General features: G+C 42.0%; 2 protein-coding genes across 5 annotated transcripts in view; one reads left to right on the forward strand and one right to left on the reverse strand.

Annotated features, from left to right (window-relative positions):
- The window catches only part of RBM45 (RNA binding motif protein 45), a 32404-nt gene extending 31628 nt beyond the window's left edge, over window positions 1-776 (reverse strand). For 3 of the 4 annotated variants that reach the window (XR_002823961.1, XM_023730532.1, XM_023730533.1), the window contains exon 1: window positions 353-719. Coding sequence is in view for 3 of the 4 variants with exons in the window: in XM_023730532.1 (XP_023586300.1) it covers window positions 353-652 (300 nt within the window). In the remaining variant the exon portion in view is untranslated. Of the gene's footprint in view, window positions 1-352 lie in introns of all 4 variants that reach the window. The other variant, XM_004375468.3, reaches the window with a different exon arrangement.
- Window positions 777-10826: 10050 nt separating this feature from the next.
- Window positions 10827-18179, forward strand: part of LOC101355182 (cytochrome c, testis-specific-like) — a 25411-nt gene continuing 18058 nt past the window's right edge. Inside the window, 2 exon segments of the mRNA XM_012555299.1 lie at window positions 10827-10994; window position 11432. Of these exon segments, the coding sequence (XP_012410753.1) occupies window positions 10827-10994; window position 11432 (169 nt within the window).

Raw genomic sequence — 18179 nt, forward strand, 5'->3', positions numbered from 1 at the left:
CAGGGTTAGAGCTGGGCGGTGGACTAGAGTTCCTGATTAGAGACGAGCAGGCGTGCGGGGAGGCCCAGCCTCTGCAGCTCTGCGGCCCAAGTCCGTTTCAGGGGCTGACGTTCTCTCCGCATCCGCATCCGCCCTCACCCCCGCAATGCCCGCACCACCGCACGGCCTCGGGGTGGGGGGAGGTCCTGAGAGACCTCCCCCCAGAGCTATTCCCCATTACCCAGGGGATGCCAAGTGCTGCTGGTGTGCTGCCGGAGAGCAGACCGACGTTCTTACAACCTCCCCCACCCCACCCCGACACAACCTCGGGGGAGTGGAGGCCCGAGGACCCTTCCCCTGCGGGCACCCGCACCTTGATGGGCTTGGTGTCGTTGGGGCTGAGGCACTGGCCGTGCATCTCCTCCATGGCTCTGCAGGCCTGCGAGCTGCGGGCAAACTTGACGAAGGCGATGCCCTTGGACTCCTTGGTGTGTTTGTCCCGCACCACCCAGATGTCCTGGATCTCGCCGAAGGGCGAGAATCGCTCCCTCAGCACTGACTCAGGCGTGTACTTGCTGATCACCAGGAAGATGCGGCTGTTAGGCGGCTCATCGAGGCTGTTTACGCCCGGGCGGAAGCCTCCACCGCTCGCACAGCCGCCAGCTTCGTCCATGGCGCTCCACCCCGGCGCGGAAAGCCCTCAGTCCTAGCTGCTTCCTCACTGCCAGCAACGGCAGCGTTCGCACAACCAGCGGCTGCGGGGCCGGCGCTCCGCCTCCGGAAGATGGATGAGCCCGGCGCCGGGCTCCGGACGCTCCTTCCGGGGAGAGGCCTATAACGCCCCCTGCCGGCGCGGGGTAACCTGACTAGGTTCGGGCGTCCAATCCGTTGCGCCAAGGCCGAACATCAAGTGTGTAATCCTTGTTGCGAGAGGCCAGAACTGCCTTTCCTGATTCACAGGCTTTTCCAACGCTGACTTCGCTCCCCCCACCAGAGCCCAGTGATTCTTCCCCAAAATTTACCATCTTAGTTGTAAGGTCAGTTGAGGGCCACTATAAACCCACTGCTATCAAGTCGATTCCTACTCATAGTGACTCTATAGGACTGAGTAGAACTGCTTCATAGGGTCTCCAAGGCTGTAAATCTTTACAGAAGCAGACTGCCACATCTTTCTGAGTGGCTAGTGGGTTTGAACTGCAGACCTTTACTTTTTTATTTTTTGTTTATTGTTGTAGTTTAAGTGAAAAGTTTACATTTCAATTTATTTATACGTTCATTGTTATGTGACCCTAATTGCTCTCCCTGTACTGTGACAGCACACTCCTCCTTTCTACCCCATATTTCCCATGTCCATTCAATCAGCTCCTAACCCTCTCTGCCTTCTCATCTCACCTCTGGACAGAAGCTGCCTGTTTAGTCTCATGTATCTACTTGAGCTAAGAAGCACACTCTTCACGAGTAACATTTTATGTCCCACAGTTCAGTCCAATCTTTATCTGAACAGTTGGCCTTGGAAATAGTTTTAATTCTGGGTTGATAGAGAATCCAGGGGCCATGCTTTCCAGGGTTCCTCCAGTCTCAGTCAGACCATTAAGTCTGGTCTTTTTACTAGAATTTGAGTTCTGCACCCCACCTTTCTCCTGCTCCATCAGGGACTCTCTGTTGTGTTCCCTGTCAGGGCAGTCATTGGTGGCAGCCGGGCACCATCTAGTTCTTCTGGTCTCAGGTTGATGAAGTCTCTGGTTTATGTGGCCCTTTCTGTCTCTTGGGCTAATACCTTCCTTGTGTCTTTGGTGTTCTTCTGCAGACCTTTAGGTTAGCAGCTGAACTTTTTAACCACTGTGCTGAAGGCCACTATAGGATAGAGCTAAAATCATACAGCCTAAAAGCCGAAATAAATCTTTGAGATCATCCAATACCAGCCTCATTTGTTGGAGATGAGGAAATTGAGGCCGACAGAATAGCCAAAGGTCATAGAGATACAATTTTTAACAGAGCCAAACCCAGAACCAACTCTGTCTGCTGATCTACTCAACTACCACTGCATCCCTGGGGGGTTGGGAACCAAAAGAGTAGACTGCTCAGTTGTGGAACCAAGGGAAATCATGGGTGAAAGCAGTGGGAAGTATGTACTGGTTTCCAAGGCTTGTTAAAGGGCCTTAGAGGAGAGGTCAGCAGAAAACCAGCAGAAATCCAAAAACAAGGCCTGGATTTAGCAGAAGCATTGGAATGAAGTGTAAGGAATAGACCAGAAAGTGACCCAGGAGCAGAACTTTTTGAATGTCCAAGCTCAGGCTTCTAATACCTGGGTTACTAGGAAGCCAAACAGATACATAATTTTTGTGTGCCTACCATGTGCCAGAGTCTATGCAGGAAGCTAGACATACAATGGGAAACACAAAAGACATGATCCTTTCCCTCAGGGACCTTTTTTTCTATTGTGGAAATCTTACATGTAAAATGTAATTCTATGCAAAATAATGTCAGATTGTGGTAAACACAGAGCTTGGGCAAGTTACTTTATATTTCCTCCACTTCAGTTTCCTCAACTGTAAAGCACAAATAATATTACCTACTAAATAAGAGTTGTTGTCAAGCTTAATTAACTAATTCATCATTCATTCAATTAACAAGTGTTTTTGGTTGTCTACTATGTGTTGGACACTTTACTATACTCAAGGGGATACAGTATTAAAACAAAATGGTCATTGTCCTTCCCTCATGGAATTAAAACAAACAAAAAAAACCTCACTGCCACCGAGCTGATTCTGACTCATAGCGACCCTATAGAGCCCAGTAGAACTGCCCCATCGGGTTTCCAAGGAGCAACTGGTGGATTTGAACTGTTGATCTTTTGGTTAGCAGCCAATTGTATGTTGTTGTTTTTAGGTACCGTCAAGTCGGTTCCAAGTCATAGCGACCCTATGCACCACAGAACGAAACACTGCCCAGTCCTGTGCCATGCTCACAATCGTTGTTATGCTTGAGCCCATTGTTGCAGCCACTGTGTCAGTCCATCTCGTTGAGGGTCCTCTTTTCCGCTGTCCCTCTACTTTACGAAGCTTGATGTCCTTCTCCAGGGACTGATCCCTCCTGACAACATGTCCAAAGTATGTAAGACGTAGTCTCGCCATCCTTCCTTCTAAGGAGCATTCTGGTTGTACTTCTTTCAAGATAGATTGGTTCGTTCTTTTGGCAGTCCATGATATATTCGATATTCTTCATCAATACCACAATTCAAATGTGTCAATTCTTCTTCAGTCTTCCTTATTCATTGTTCAGCTTCGAATGCATATGATGCAACTGAAAACACCATGGCTTGGGTCAGGCACACCTTAGTCTTCAACGTGACATCTTTGCTTTTCAACACTTTAAAGAGGTCTTTTGCAGCAGATTTGCCCAATGCAATGCGTCTTTTGATTTCCTGACTGCTGTTTCCATGGGTGTTGATGGTGGATCCAAGTAAAATTAAATCCTTGACAACTTCAATCTTTTCTCCGTTTATCATGGTGTTGCTTATTGGTCCAGTTGTGAGGGTTTTTGTTTTCTTTATGTTGAAGTACAATCCATACTGAGTGCAGTGGTCTTTGATCTTCACCAGTAAGTGCTTCAAGTCCTCTTCACTTTCAGCAAGCAAGGTTGTGTCATCTGCATATTGCAGGTTGTTAATGAGTCTTCCTTCAATCCTGATGCCCCTTTCTTCTTCGTATAGTCCAGTTTCTCGGATTATTTGCTCAGCATACAGATTGAATAGGTATGGTGAAAGGATGCAACACTGACACACACCTTTCCTGACTTTAAACCATGCAGTATCCCCTTGTTCTGTCTGAACATAACTGCCTCTTGATCTGTGTACAGGTTCCTCATGAGCACAATTAAGTGTTCTACAATTCCCATTCTTCGTAATGTTATCCATAATCTGTTATGATCCACACAAGCACAGGTAAACATCTTTATCGTATTCTCTGCTTTCAGCTAGGATCCATTGACATCAGCAATGATATCCCTGGTTCCACATCCTCTTCTGAATGTGGCCTGAATTTCTGGCAGTTCCCTGTCGACATACTGCTGCAGCTGCTTTTGAATGCTCTTTAGTAAAGTTTTACTTGCATGTGATATTAATGATATTGTTCGATAATTTCCACATTTGGTTGGATCACCTTTCTTGGGAATAGGCATAAATATGGATCTCTTCCAGTCAGTTGGCCAGGTAGCTGTCTTCCAAATTTCTTGGCATAGATGAGTGAGCACTTCCAGTGCTGCGTCTGTTTGTTGAAACATCTCAATTGATATTCCATCAATTCCTGGAGCCTTGCTTTTCGCCAATACCTTCAGGTGCAGCTTGGACTTCTTCCTTCAGTACCATAGGTTCCTGATCATACGCTACCTCTTGAAATGGTTAAATGTCGACCAATTCTTTTTGGTATAATGACTCTGTGTATTCCTTCCATCTTCTTTTGATGCTTCCTGCATTGTTTAATATTTTCCCCATAGAATCCTTCACTACTGCAACTCGAGCCAATTGTATAGTTAAGATTATATTAGATAATACACATGGAGTTAATAGTTTAGGAATCAAATGAGATAATATGGATACAATGGCACAATAGATATTCATTTTTTTTTTCCTTTGACTATGGTGCCCACTCCCTCACCCTTGCTATTGTGTAATTTGTGATAGCAACTAAGAGTCAGGGGTTCTGGACTCTTACCCTTGGCTTTACCACTAACAAGATTGTGACCTTGGACAAGCCAATTTCTCCTTGTATTACATTCCACACCTGTAACATGAGGATTCTGTTTACCCTGGGGCTTAGCAAGTCTAGGAAAAAATTTTCTCATAGCTTTCCATTTCTTTTTCTTTTACCAAAACCAGTCAATGTGAATGAAAATAATGTGGCAGTGTAAGAATTTTATTGAGAGAAAGCCCAAAGACTCTGAGCAAAAATATTTGCCTACTAGTGCCATCTAGTGGAAAACAAGTATAATTTTCTTCAACACCACAGGCTACGCAAACTCTATTTTTTGTCAGTCAAGATTACTGATGGGTAACCTGCAAATTTTAGGCTAATATTCAGAGTTGTTAATTTTTTTTAAAGAAGGGATAAAATATTGAATAAAATAAAACCAGGGACAGAAATACTGGGAAATGCTAAGAAAACAAATTTTCCTTACTACTTAATCATGAAATACTACGTTTTCAAGGAAAAAAGAAAGTTTACTTATAAATTACAAAAATGTAGTAAATATAGTTTTCATCATATAACTTATTTATTAATATTTTAACAGCTTTGCATACCGTGCAACTTACCCATTTAAAATGTTCAATTAAGTGTTTTGTAGTAAATTCACTGAATTGGGCAATTATCACCTGCCACAACCAACTTTAGAACATTTTCGTCACTCAGTAATAGCAAAGTCATTAGGTTTCAAAGCATATATAATTATATTTGAACATGAATCACATGCAACTAATTGTCATTGTCGTTACTTGTGGTTGAGTCAGTTCAGACTCACAGCAATCCTAGGTACAACAGAATGAAACGCTACCCAGTCCTGTAGCATCCTCACAATCATTGCTATGCTGAGCCAATGATTGCAGCCCCTGTGTCGGCCTCTTTCACTGAGGGTCTTCCTCTCTTTTGCTGACCTTCTACTTTACCAAGCATGATGTTTTTCTCCAGGGCCTGGTGCCTTCGGATAATATAACCAAAGTACTTGAGACCAAGTCTCACCATCCTCACTTCTGAGGAGCATTCTGACTACACTTTTTCCAAGACGGATTTGTTCATTCTTCCAGCAGTCCATCCTATATTCAATATTCTTCACAAACACCATAATTCGAAGGCATCAATTCTTCTTTGGTCTTCCTTTGTCCAGCTTTCGCATGCATACAAAGTGCATATGCAATTGAAGATATGGCTGACAATGTCACAAAACAATTTGTCTATTAACTGCTGAAACATCATATGTTAGAAACATCATTAGTTAGAAACTAATTTGCTATGTAAACTTTCACCTAAATCACAATTTAAAAAAAAGAAAATACTATGGCTTGGATCAGGCACACCTTAGTCCTTAAAGTGACATCTTTGGTTTTTAACACTTTAAAGAGGTCTTTGGCAGCAGACTTGACCAATGCAATACATCGTTTGATTTCTTGACTGTTGCTTCCATGGGCATTGATTATGGATCCCAGTAACTAAAACATTTGAAAATTCTGAGGTTTGAAAGAATGCTTGTTATCTGTTTTTACATTAGAGAAAAGATGTGCTAGGTATTTGCAAGTTAAAAATTTTCAAGGTTTTAAGACATATAGCCTATAATTACAATTATCAGCATGATAAACACTTGTTTATTTCACATGAAGTTTAGATGTCTTTTGAAATGCCTTCCAAAATTCTTGCGAATTCTCTTTAAAAAGAAATTTAAAGAATGACAGGTGATATTGTGACTTATTTTTTAAATGCAAGGAGAGAATAAATAGTAAATTCTTGCTACTGTTTCCCAAAATTTCTCAAATTATGAGGTAATTGCAATGAGGCTTAGCTGGTTGGAGATATTCGTCTTCAAGCATTATATTGAATTAAATTTTTTTTTGCCTAAACAATCTTTGATGGTTATGAGACAGGGGTGGGGTGGGGATGGAAAAATACTAAATAGACAATAGATAAATGGTAACTTTGGTGAAGGGAAAGACAGTACATAATACTGGGGAAGCCAGCCCAACTTGTCCAAAGCAAGGTCATGGAAGCTCCGTAGACACTTCTGAACCCCCTGAGGGACTGAACTGCTGGGCGAAGGGCTGTGGGGAACCACGGTCTTGGGGAACATCTAGCTCAATTGGCATAACACAGTTCATAAAGAAAATGTTCTACATTTTACTTTGGTGAGTGGCATCTGGTCTTAAAAGCTTGTGAGCGGCCAACCAAGATACTCCACTAGTCCCACCCCATCCGGAGCGAGGGAGAATGAAGAAAACCAAAGACAAGAGAAAGATTAGTCCAAAGGACTAATGGAACACAACTACCACAGCCTCCACCAGACTGAATCCAGCCCAACTAGATGGTGCCCGGCTACCACCACTGACTGCTCTGACAGGAATCACAATAGAGGGTCCTAGACAGAGCTGGATAAAAATGTAGAACAAAATTCTAACTCACAAAACAAAACAAAACAAAAAAACAGACTTACTAATCTGACAGAGACTGGAGAAACCCCAAGACTATGGCCCCTGGACACCTTTTTAACTCAGTATTGAAGTTCTGATGTTCACCCTTCAGCCAAAGATTAGACAGGCCCCAAAAACGAAACAAGACGAAATGGGCACACCAGCCCAGGGGCAAGGATGAGAAGGCAAAGGGGGATAGGAAAGCTGGGAACGGGGAACCCAAGGTCGAGAAGGGGAGAGTGTTGACATGTCGTGGGGCTGGTAACCAATGTCACAAAACAATGTATGTATTGCTTGTTTAATGAGAACCTAGCTTGTTCGTAGACCTTTGTCTAAACTACAATAAAATTTTTTTTAAAAAGGGCAACTTTAGGTTTAAAAAAAAATTTTTATTTTTGGCCTGACTTTATCACTGATATTTATTGGTAATCAATTAGTAACTTTCATTTTATATTGTTCTGAATGAATATGGTCCTGAGCCTGCATTTTTCCCATCTGTAAGGCCACAGACTATACATGCAAGCAGCTAGACTGGCCTCTGGCAGGCACTCAATAAGTAGTAGTTTTATTCTTCTTCAGTTTATATTTGTATGAGTTTAAAAATACAATTTAATTCTTCATATTTTTCCCTGGTCCTTTTGATTCAATTTGATGACACTTATCTTTTAAATGTGTGGATCACAGTTTAACTCAGTTACTACTCACAATCGTTTTATTCAATTATCTTTATTTTCAATAACTTTCTTGTTGTCGTGGCTATTTAAATTAAAATTAAAAATTTAATTACTTAGTTGAATTAGCCACATTCCAAGTGCTCAAGAGGATATGTGGCTAGTGGACAGCACAGAAAGAATAGTTCCTTCATGACAGAAGTGTCTATTGACAGCGCTGCTTTAGAGAACAAGAATATTGGGTAAACTTTCACATACCTAATTCATAAAATTTTCACTATTACCTCCAAAGTACCTTGATTATTAAACAGTTTAAAAATTATTTTAATATTCTGATTTCTCTTTCACAGCCTTACCACTTACGGCTCACGAACTATGTAACTATAGCTAAGCTACTCTTCCTACTCACATTTTCCTAAACAAAGCTTTGATTTTCTTACCTCTCTCTGCCTTCAGCACCCTTGTTGTTTTTGTAGCTTTCTCAGTCCTTCCCTCCGTATGTCCCTCTTTTACTCCTTCAGAACTCACCCTCTGTTTCTGTTCACGCTCTAGGCCTCCCTTTTGGCAATTAGCAGCATGCTACCTTGCAGTCAAGGAGCCCTGGTGGTGCAAAAACGTTAAACGCTTGGCTGCTAACCCAAATGTTGGTGGTTTCAACCCACTGCATGGCAGAAAAACCTCGTGATCTACTCCTGAAACGATTGTTGTTGTTGCAGCTGTAATCTTTAAGGGAACAGGTTGCCAGGACCTAGAAAACCCTATGGGGCAGTTCTAGCTTGTCACATGGAGTCACTATGAGTCACAACAACCTTGCTGTCAGTTCTTGTATTATTGTATTTTTATGTATTGTATCATTTATAATAATTTAACTTTTAATGTATTTACATCTTGCCCCAGTCAGCTTGTAACTCATGGAAAACTGAGACTGAGGTTCGGTGTTTGTACTTCTAAGTTGCTTGGCACAGTGCCTTACCCATAGTTAAGTACTTGGTTTGTGGTTTGTTTTTGCTTTTGTTGACGTGATTTGATTCCTTCGGTCAAATGCTACTGGACCAATTCATTAAACGTTGAGTTCCTACTTCAAGCAAGACTCTGTACAAATGGAATACATAGATAATACAACCCTTGGTTAAGTAAAGATTAAAAAAAACAAACAAACCCCAAACGCACTTGGGATCATTATCCTTTGTAAGGACATTCACTTCGCTACAATTACACGTAGCCAGAAGCTGCTCAAGTGCAAGACTTTCAGTCTGTCTTGAACTAACATCCCGCGGGACCTGGGGCCAATCAGTAGCGCCCTGAAACCTGGCCTGACATTGGCTGGCGGCGTCCACCGGAAGCACACGCTGGGCTGGGCCTGCGGCTCGGCGCGTCAGGGCGTGAAAGTGCTGTTTCTGGACCATCCGCCTGGAACTTCGGGCGTAGGCTCTGGCCGGGCAGTGTCCTCCAGTGACTACCACGGAGCGCCTCTCGGGAAACAGGACAGAAGCGCTGGCCTTGCGCTAGGTACTAACTGGCCGGGCAGGGGTGAGCCAGCAGCCGGGAAGTGTGAAGCCTTGTTCTGGGCCGATGCAGTTTTGGCCTGGAACTACCCAGAGGAGCGTCCAACCGTCTGGCCAGCTGGAGGCTCACTCCAGCTCCAGGCTGTTGAGGCCCAGGTGTCCCTTAGTGCAACGTAAGGCTTTATCTAGTGAGGGGTCCTTCTGCACATTTTCACATTTCTGAGTGGGCCTCATTCTGAGTAGGCCTCATTCTGAGTAGAGCCTTCCACCTACGGATGGCAGAAGTCATCCTCTACATCGAAGCGGTGACCTTCCAACCCCGGGTTGGAAGTTTGGAGAGCTAGATTCTTGTTCCAGCTCTGGGGTTCAGTCATAGCCACTTAGAAGGGGAAAAGGCTGTAAACACCTGTGAAGTTTTATAGGTGTGAAGTGATTTACCCAGGGTCACATCTTTATAACTGCATTCCACTTCAGTACTCTATACACTCCAACACGCATAATCCCAAGTAATCTTTTAAGACTCATGTTTAGTATCATCCTTAAAATGTTCTCGTGAGTTTCCCCTCCCTCCTTCATCACTTCAATTCTGTGGGTTTTGTAAAATTTGAACACTTTATTGGTGCATTGTTTTTACTGCATTCCTTTTTACACAGAGTTAGAAATGGCAGTGATATATGTATTAAAAAGTATTTCGCCTAGTCCTCTTTAAGTACTGTTCACTCAGTTTGGCAAACAAAATTTTAAGCATCAGCAGTGTGTTAGACATTGTATTGCAACACAGTGTTACTTTAAGAATGTTCATTCTCGAGGTGGATTGTTAAACTTCTAGGATTACAGATTTAATATGGCTCCACCTCTCACCAGCTGATTGATCTTATAAATTACTTAACATCTGTGTCTCATTTTCCTCTTCTTTAAAACTGGAACTCTTAATAGTACCTACCTCACAGGACTGGTATATTAAATGAGTCAATGACTTATATAGGGCTACTCTTCTCCTGTCTCTTTAATATTGGAATTATTCCATCCTTGGATGAATGATCGTTTTTATACCAGATGCTTGTTTCAGTGAGATGTTTTTTCTTAAATGCTGATAGAGTGCCAAATGATTACAGGACGAAATGAATTCCCTTGATATCCCTTTTTGTTTTCTTGCCCTTTCCCTTTCTACCGCTCACAGATCTTTATCTGGTTTTAATGTGCTTTGAGAAGATCATAGGTACTTCTGTGACTAAAGGTGGCAGAATGAAAATTTTAATGGTGACAAATACTGGTAGTTTGAACAGTGATGAACAGTGATAACGGAACTTTTCTTTCAAGTGACTTTCAAGTGAAATATATAGCTTATGAGAAAAGAGGGTTTTTGTTTGTTTGTTTGTTTAATATCATTAGCATTCACTTCAGCCAAAGTAATGAAATTCCTTTTTTTTTTTCTTTTTGCAGCTTTGAAAATCTGATCTTTTCTTTGGTCTGTGGTTTAATGTTTCACTGCAGAACAAAATGGGAGATGATGAAGCAGGAAAGAAGATCTTTATTTAAAAATGTGCTCAGTGCCACACAGTGGAAAAAGGTGGAAAACACAAGACTGGTCCCAATCTCTGGGGCCTCTTTGGCCAAAAAACAGGACAAGCCCCTGGATTTTCTTCCACTGATGCAAACAAAACAAAGGTACAAACCAGGCAGCTGGGAAAGGACCGGATACTTTGTAGCAAAGGAGAAAGCACGTGATTTGGCATTATAATAATTTCTTTATTTGCAGCATTAAAAATGAAGTTCTTATAGTACTGAAATATTGATTTATATTTATATGCATAAGACCTGCATTTGGGGAACTGGTCACCTTTTTAATCAGAGAAATTCACAGTATTATGTGGCGTAGGTTTTTTGACTATACAGGTATTTTTTTTAATGCAATAGATTTATGTTGAAAAACTATGAGTTAAATTTTAAAAATAAAATAATCTTTTAATGGAATAATGGTGGTTTTCTATGTGTAGCTGTGATTCTTAGCAGGCTTGGAGGAATGTTATATAGATTGAAAAAGTATATTCAATTTCTTTGTTGGTGGAAAGGGAATAGATGGCAGTTAAAAGAGAGTATTTTAGGGTTAAGAGATTAAAAATGATTAAAAAAAGACTATAATAAATATCTTTGTAAAACAGTTTATTACTCCTGGACTTATATGTTTTTTGTTAACTGAATTATATATTTTCTTAAAATATGATACAATTCTATTGGAACTTTTTTCAGAGGGCTGGCATTTCTTATAGGCCTGAATGTCAGATCACTGCTGTTGGAAATGTCTTGAAGGTAGATTTTTGGAAGCTATGAATCCTATTCATAAATGATGCAAATTGAGTATTTTTAAATTTCTCAGTGGGTTATTAGAGCACTTGTGTAGACTATTGTTGTTGTTACGTGCTGTCGGGTCGGTTCCGACTCATAGTGACCTTGTGTACAACAGAACGAACACCCCCTCGTCCTATACCATCCTCACAATTGTTGTTATGCTTGAGCCCATTGTTGCAGTCACTGTGTCAGTCCATCTCGTAGAGGGTCTTCCTCTTTTTTGCTGACCCTTTATAATATACTTCATTGGGATGGTGTCTTAGATATCTAGTGCTGCTATAACAGAAACACCACAAGTGGATGGCTTTAACAAACAGAAATTTATTCTCTCACAGTCTAGGAGGCTAGAAGTCCGAGTTCAGGGCACTAGCTCCAGGGGAAGGTTTTATCTCTCTGTCAGCCCTGGGGGAAGGTCATTGTCATCAATCTCCCCCTGGTCTAGGAACTTCTCAGCGCAGGGACCCTGGCTCCAAAGGACGTGCTGTGCTCCCCACAATTTTTCTTTTGTATGAGGTCCCTCTCCTCTCTGCTGAATTCTTTTATATCTCGAAAGAGATTGACTCAAGATACAACCTAATCTTGTAGATTGAGTCCTGCCTCATTAACATAGCTGCCTCTAATCCTGCCTCATTAACATCATAGAGGTTGGGATTTACAACATGTAGGATAATTGCATCTGATCACAAAATGGTGGACAGCTACACAATACTGGGAATCAGCCAAGTTGATACACATTTTGGGGGGACACAATTTAATCCATAACAGATGGTATCTGAGCTTGTATTGGTATTTGTTGTAGGTGAGGGGCTTTAATGAGAGGAGTCGGTGACCTCTGCATTGATCTTTTTTCAGTGTGTCTGTAATAGCTTGTACTTTGTCAAATGGGAGATTCTGCTTTATTTAACTTGTACTAATGTTTCTAGTAAGATAGGTAAGATATAGTGAAATTTTTGTTGTCTGACATTTTAGAGGGAAAGGACCTGCAGATAGTCAAATAGTTTGGTTAAAACCAAATTAGCACATTGTGGTGGTTGCCAGTTTTGTATGTGTGTATGTGAAAATAAGATACTTTTCATTTTTCTGAAACATTGAGAGCAGGGTAAAGAGCTGGCAAAGCCCTAGTCTCCTATACTTCTCTTGGGTTTCCAAGCAAACCGTGGCAGGATGGTGTGGGGAAGATATGGTTAAGTGGAACTGCTTTGTTGTTGTTAGTTGCTGTCTGTCAGCTCTGACTTATGACGACCTTATGAATAACAGAACAAAAATTGCCCAGTCCTGCTTTAACTTCATGGATTGTTGGTATGTTCGAGTCCGTTCTTGCAGCTATCGTGTAGTGCTTCCAGTGTAGAGGGCTCATCTTCCAGCACTGTATTGAACAATATTCTTATGTGATCCATATGGTTTTCATTGGCTAATTTTCAGAAGCAGATTGCCAAGCCTTTCTTCCTAGTCTGTTTTAGTCTGGAGGCTTCGCTGAAAACTGTGCACCATAGGTGATCCTGCTGGTATTTGAAATACTAGTGGCATAGCTTCCAGCATCATAGCAACGTGCAAGCCACCACAGTCCAACAAACTGACACAGACTGGTGCTGAGTAATTGCTTTAACCCTCTACTTAGCATTTGAAAATTATGTATACATGTATAAAATAGATAATTCATAAAGTACTTAACTAAAACTAATTAAATAAAATTTTAATCTTTGTTGAGTCAGGAGTACTTCAGCATCTTTTTAAACATCAGGGTAGTTATTAATAACACAATATGGTTGTATATGGGATGTGCAAAAATGCTGGTTAATAAGCATTACCAGTTTGTAGACTGTTGAGCAAATCAGTTTTTTTTTAATAATTTATTTTTTGTGTGTGTGTTGTTGAGAATATACACAGCAAAAAACATACACCAGTTCAGGTTTGTACATATACATTTCAGTGACGTTGATTACATTCCTTGTGTTGTGCAACCGTTCTCACCCTCCTTTTCTGAGTTGTTCCTCCCTCATTAACATAAACTCACTGCCTCCTAAGGTTCATATCTCATCTTTCAAGTTGCTGTTGTCAGTTTGATCCAATATAGACAGATCTTTGAAAGAGCACAGTGCCCAAGGCAGACGTCCTTTACTAGTTAAGCTAAACTATTGTTTAGTTTTAAGAAGACTTCAAAGTATATTTTTGGTTTAAGGTTTAAAGATTATGTTAGGACAGTAGTTTCTGGGGTTCTCCCAGCCTTCAAGGCTCCACAAATTCTGGATTCCATGAGAATTTGAAATTCTGTTCTGCATTTTCTTCCTTTTGATCAGAATACTTCTATAGAGATTTTGATCAAAATATTCAGTAATGGTAGCCAGGTACCTTTCAGTTCTTCTAGTCTCATGGTAAAGGAGGCAGTTGTTCATGGAGGCAATTAGCCGCACATTCCATTTTCTCCTCTTATTCCTGACTCTCCTTCTTCCTCTGTTGCTCCAGGTAAATAGAGACCAATTGAGCAAATCAGTTTTTAACTTGCATTTATACTTTACATTTACATTACCCTTTAATTTTTAAAATAATATTTCTGCATGGTGTCATTTTGTTGTTTTATTATCCAATGACAAGAGCAGTTAACTTCTGAAGTTCTGATTTGTAGACTATTTATAACTTAGTATTTCTTCCTCTAGCTGCCAGCATTTTAATGTCTTTACTGCTTATTAGCATTGATTTGAAATTATATTACAAACATATCTTTTATTATAGATTGTTGTCAGAGGTTGAAATTTGTTGTAGTGCAGTGGATCACTGATATGGTCTTTCTCGCCTTGGTCTTGTAACTCCTGCCAAAAGACTGGGTGGAACAATGCAGATGAGGTGCTTGTGGCTCACCAGGGGGATTAGATAACTTGCTAATAATCTAATAAGGTGCATGGCACCCTTTTTGGGGGTGGGACCATGCAGATAAACAAGGGGATTGGTCAGTTTTTGCCATCCTGCTAGGCTTAAAATAAGCCATTCTAGAGGCAGAAAGGAAGATCTCACCATCACTGAAAAAAAGAGCCAGGAGTGGAGTGTGTCCTTTGGACCTGGGATCCCTGCAGTGAGAACCTCCTAGATTCAGGAAACAGAAAGAACTGTAACACCGGAGACGGCGAGAGACGGCGAGAAGCAATGGCAGAGAAATGGCTGCAGCAAAGGCAGCAGAACCAGGAAATTGTCAGGAGATGGCACGGCAGGCTTCCCAGCCCACAGAGCGAGAAAGCTGAGCACCTTCAGGCAGGAGGTTTCCTGGTGGAGTAGGGTGCCTCTGGGTACTTGGCAGTGGAGCTAGACTCACCGACCCACAGAGTGAGATAGCTGAACACCTTCGGGCTGAGGCTTACTGGCAGAGTAGGGTGCCTCCAGGCACTTACTGGTGGAGCTAAAAGAACTTTGTAACACTTGCCTGAGCCAGACGGAGGCTGAGGGTCCAGAGAGAGGCGTGCCTGTGGTCACACTGAGAAGTGGCTGTCCTGATAGAACTGTATCCTGAGCAGCTGTGTCAGCACTGTAAAAAGGTTGGAGGGTGGAGGCATGTCTGCACTCCACCTCATAGGAGTCAGCCTTGGGCAGTTGATCTTGATTCTCCTTCTGCCTTGTGAAGTTAGAGTAGGTCAGATGCAGCCCCCATGCCGTTTTTACAGCTGTATAGAAGGCTTGGTTTTAACATTATTTAATTATTAGAAATAAAATTTCCCTAGGTCAGATCATTTAAGTAATATTTGTGACTTATTTGAGGACATAATACTATTATTTGTTAGCTTTACTGATGAAATAAAGGAGCCCTGGAAGTGCAGTGGTTAAGTGCTCAGCTGCTAACATAGAGGTTGGTGGTGTGAAGCCACGCAGCAGCTCTATGTTAGAAAGGCCAGGTGATCTGCTTCTGTATAGATTATAGCCTGTGGGGCAGTTCTGCTCTATCACGTGGGGTCACTATGAGTTGCAATCAACTTGACAGCACCAAACAACAACAACTGATGAAACAAGATCAATACATAACTATCTTAATTGAACTAGGACTTTAAAATAACATTATTTAAAATAATTTAAAAGGGGGGTGGGGCCAAGATAGCAGAGTAGTCAGATGCTTCTGGCGGACCCTCTTACAACAAAGACCCAAAAAAACAAGTGATTCGATTATATATGGAAATCTGGGAGCCCTGAACATCAAAGGCAGAGTTGAGGAACCAGACTGAGTGACGGGGAGGGAGACACGGTATTGAAGTGGCAAGGAGTGACCTGACCTGGTGAGAGCTTGAGCCCTTCAGGCCTGATCAGCTCTGCGGTGAGTGGTGAGGCAGGCAGGCAGCCATGCTTGGGAGGCATATTCCGCACCAGGAGAGACCCAAATGCTGAGAGTATGCTCGGCCACCCAGAACCAGGGAAAAGCAGCCCTCGATCTGGCGAAACATAAGTAATGTGTACGGCCTACCGCACGGATCAGAAACACCCCCCTTAGGGAAAAACCTCTCTTCCATTTACCTCCCCGCTCCCTGCTGTGCACTGGGACTTGGACCAGCTTTAGCAATTGCTGAGTCCCCTGGGCCAGAAGTAGGATCCGTCACACGCCCGGAGCCGTTCTCCCTGCCTTGGAGAGTGAACAAATTAACAAACGGGAAAAAACAAACTGCCAGCTCCCCTAAGCCAGGAACCCAGGGTAGGCACAAGCTCCTTTGCCTAGGCACAAGCATAAGGGATCCATGGACATTGAGTGCCTTTCCTCCTACATAGACTTGTGTGGGCCCATCTCAGTAGTATAGGCCCTCATTACCGCAGTACAACAGGGTATATACTGGAAGTATAACTTCAACTGTTTCAGCTGTGAAGTGGCAGGTTCTTGAGATTTGACATTGCTCTGCCCATTAAGCAGGGTCTTTACTTACCCACATCAGGGGCCTGAGGACTGGTGGCTCCACCCATGCCACCTAGCCACCTGTGAGAGGGACCCTTGAATAAGAGGTGCCCCACGTCCTTACAGCCAACAGCATTAGGTGCTCATAGTCCGGCTGCAAAACCCACCCACCTACACACTCTAGGGAACAGGGACACGCCTTCCTCCTGGACACTCAGGGGTGGCCGTCAGCCCCCTCCCTTGCTCAGAGTGTGTCCCCCTGCTGCAGCCAGATGCCTGTGCCTACACCAATCACCCATGCCTGTCTAGGACTGTAAGTGAGAGCCTACACCACACACTTGGTGACTGTCTTCCTGGGCACCTGAGCTGAATCCATACAGGAGGAGTGGGCAGAGTCCTGAGCTCACACACCTAGTAACAGATCTAACCACCTGGTGATAGGACATTAGAGCTTCAAAGGTGCCAATAATCCAATTAGTTCATACGAGCAGCCTATTCAGGCATATCAAAACAAAACAAGAAGCTAGAACACAGTAAGCAAACATAAATAAATATAGTAACTTATTGATGGCTCAGAGACAACAGTCAATATCGAATCACATAAAGAGGCAATCTATGATGGCTTCAGCAAGCTCCTAAAATAAAGAATGTAGAAATTTTCAAGAGGAGGAAAATTTCTTGGAATTATTAGAGGCAGAATACAAAAGATTAATATACAGAACTCTTCAAGAAGGTAGGAAGGAAATTAAGCAAAATGCAGAACATGCAATAGAGGAAATTAAAAAGATTAGAGAAGAACATAACGACAAATTTAACAGGCTGCAAGAATCCACAGAGAGACAGCAATCAGAAATCCAGAAGATTAACAATAAAATTTCAGAATTAGACAACTCAATACAAAGTCATACAAGCAGAATTGAGGCAATGGAGGTCAGAATTAGTGAGACTGAAGATAAAGCATGTGACACCAACTTATCTGAGGAACAACCAGATAAAAGGATTTAAAAAAATGAAGAAACCCTAAGAATTATGTGGGACTCTATCAAGAGGAATAACCTACAAGTGACTGGAATACCAGAACAGGGGGGATAACAGAAAATACAGAGAGAATTGTTGAAGATTTGTTGGCAGAAAACTTCCCTCATATTGTGAAAAATGACAAGGTATCTATCCAAGATGCTCATTGAACCCCACATATGGTAGATCCCAAAGGAAAGTCACCAAGACATATTATAATCAAACTTGCCAAAACCAAAGATAAAGAGAGAATTTTAAGAGCTGCTAGGGATAAACGAAAAGTCATTTACAAAGGACAGTCAATAAGAATAAGTTCGGACAGCGCAGCAGAAGCCATGCAGGCAAGAAGTCAATGGGATGACATATATAAAGCCTTGAAGGAAAAAAACTGCCAGCCAAGAATTATATGTACAGCAAGACTGACTTTCAAATATGATGACGAAATTAGGGCATTTCCAGATAAACAAGGTTAGGGAAAACAACAACAACAACAACAAAATCTACAAGAAATACTGAAAGGAGCCCTCTGGTTAGAAAATCAGTAACATCAGATAACAACCCAAGACTAGAACACAGGACAGAGCAACCAGATATCAACTCAGATAGGGAAGTCACAAAAGTAAATCAAA

This window comes from Trichechus manatus, unplaced genomic scaffold (assembly GCF_000243295.1).
Source record: "Trichechus manatus latirostris isolate Lorelei unplaced genomic scaffold, TriManLat1.0 scaffold00037, whole genome shotgun sequence".
NCBI classification, from domain to species: Eukaryota; Metazoa; Chordata; class Mammalia; order Sirenia; family Trichechidae; genus Trichechus; species Trichechus manatus.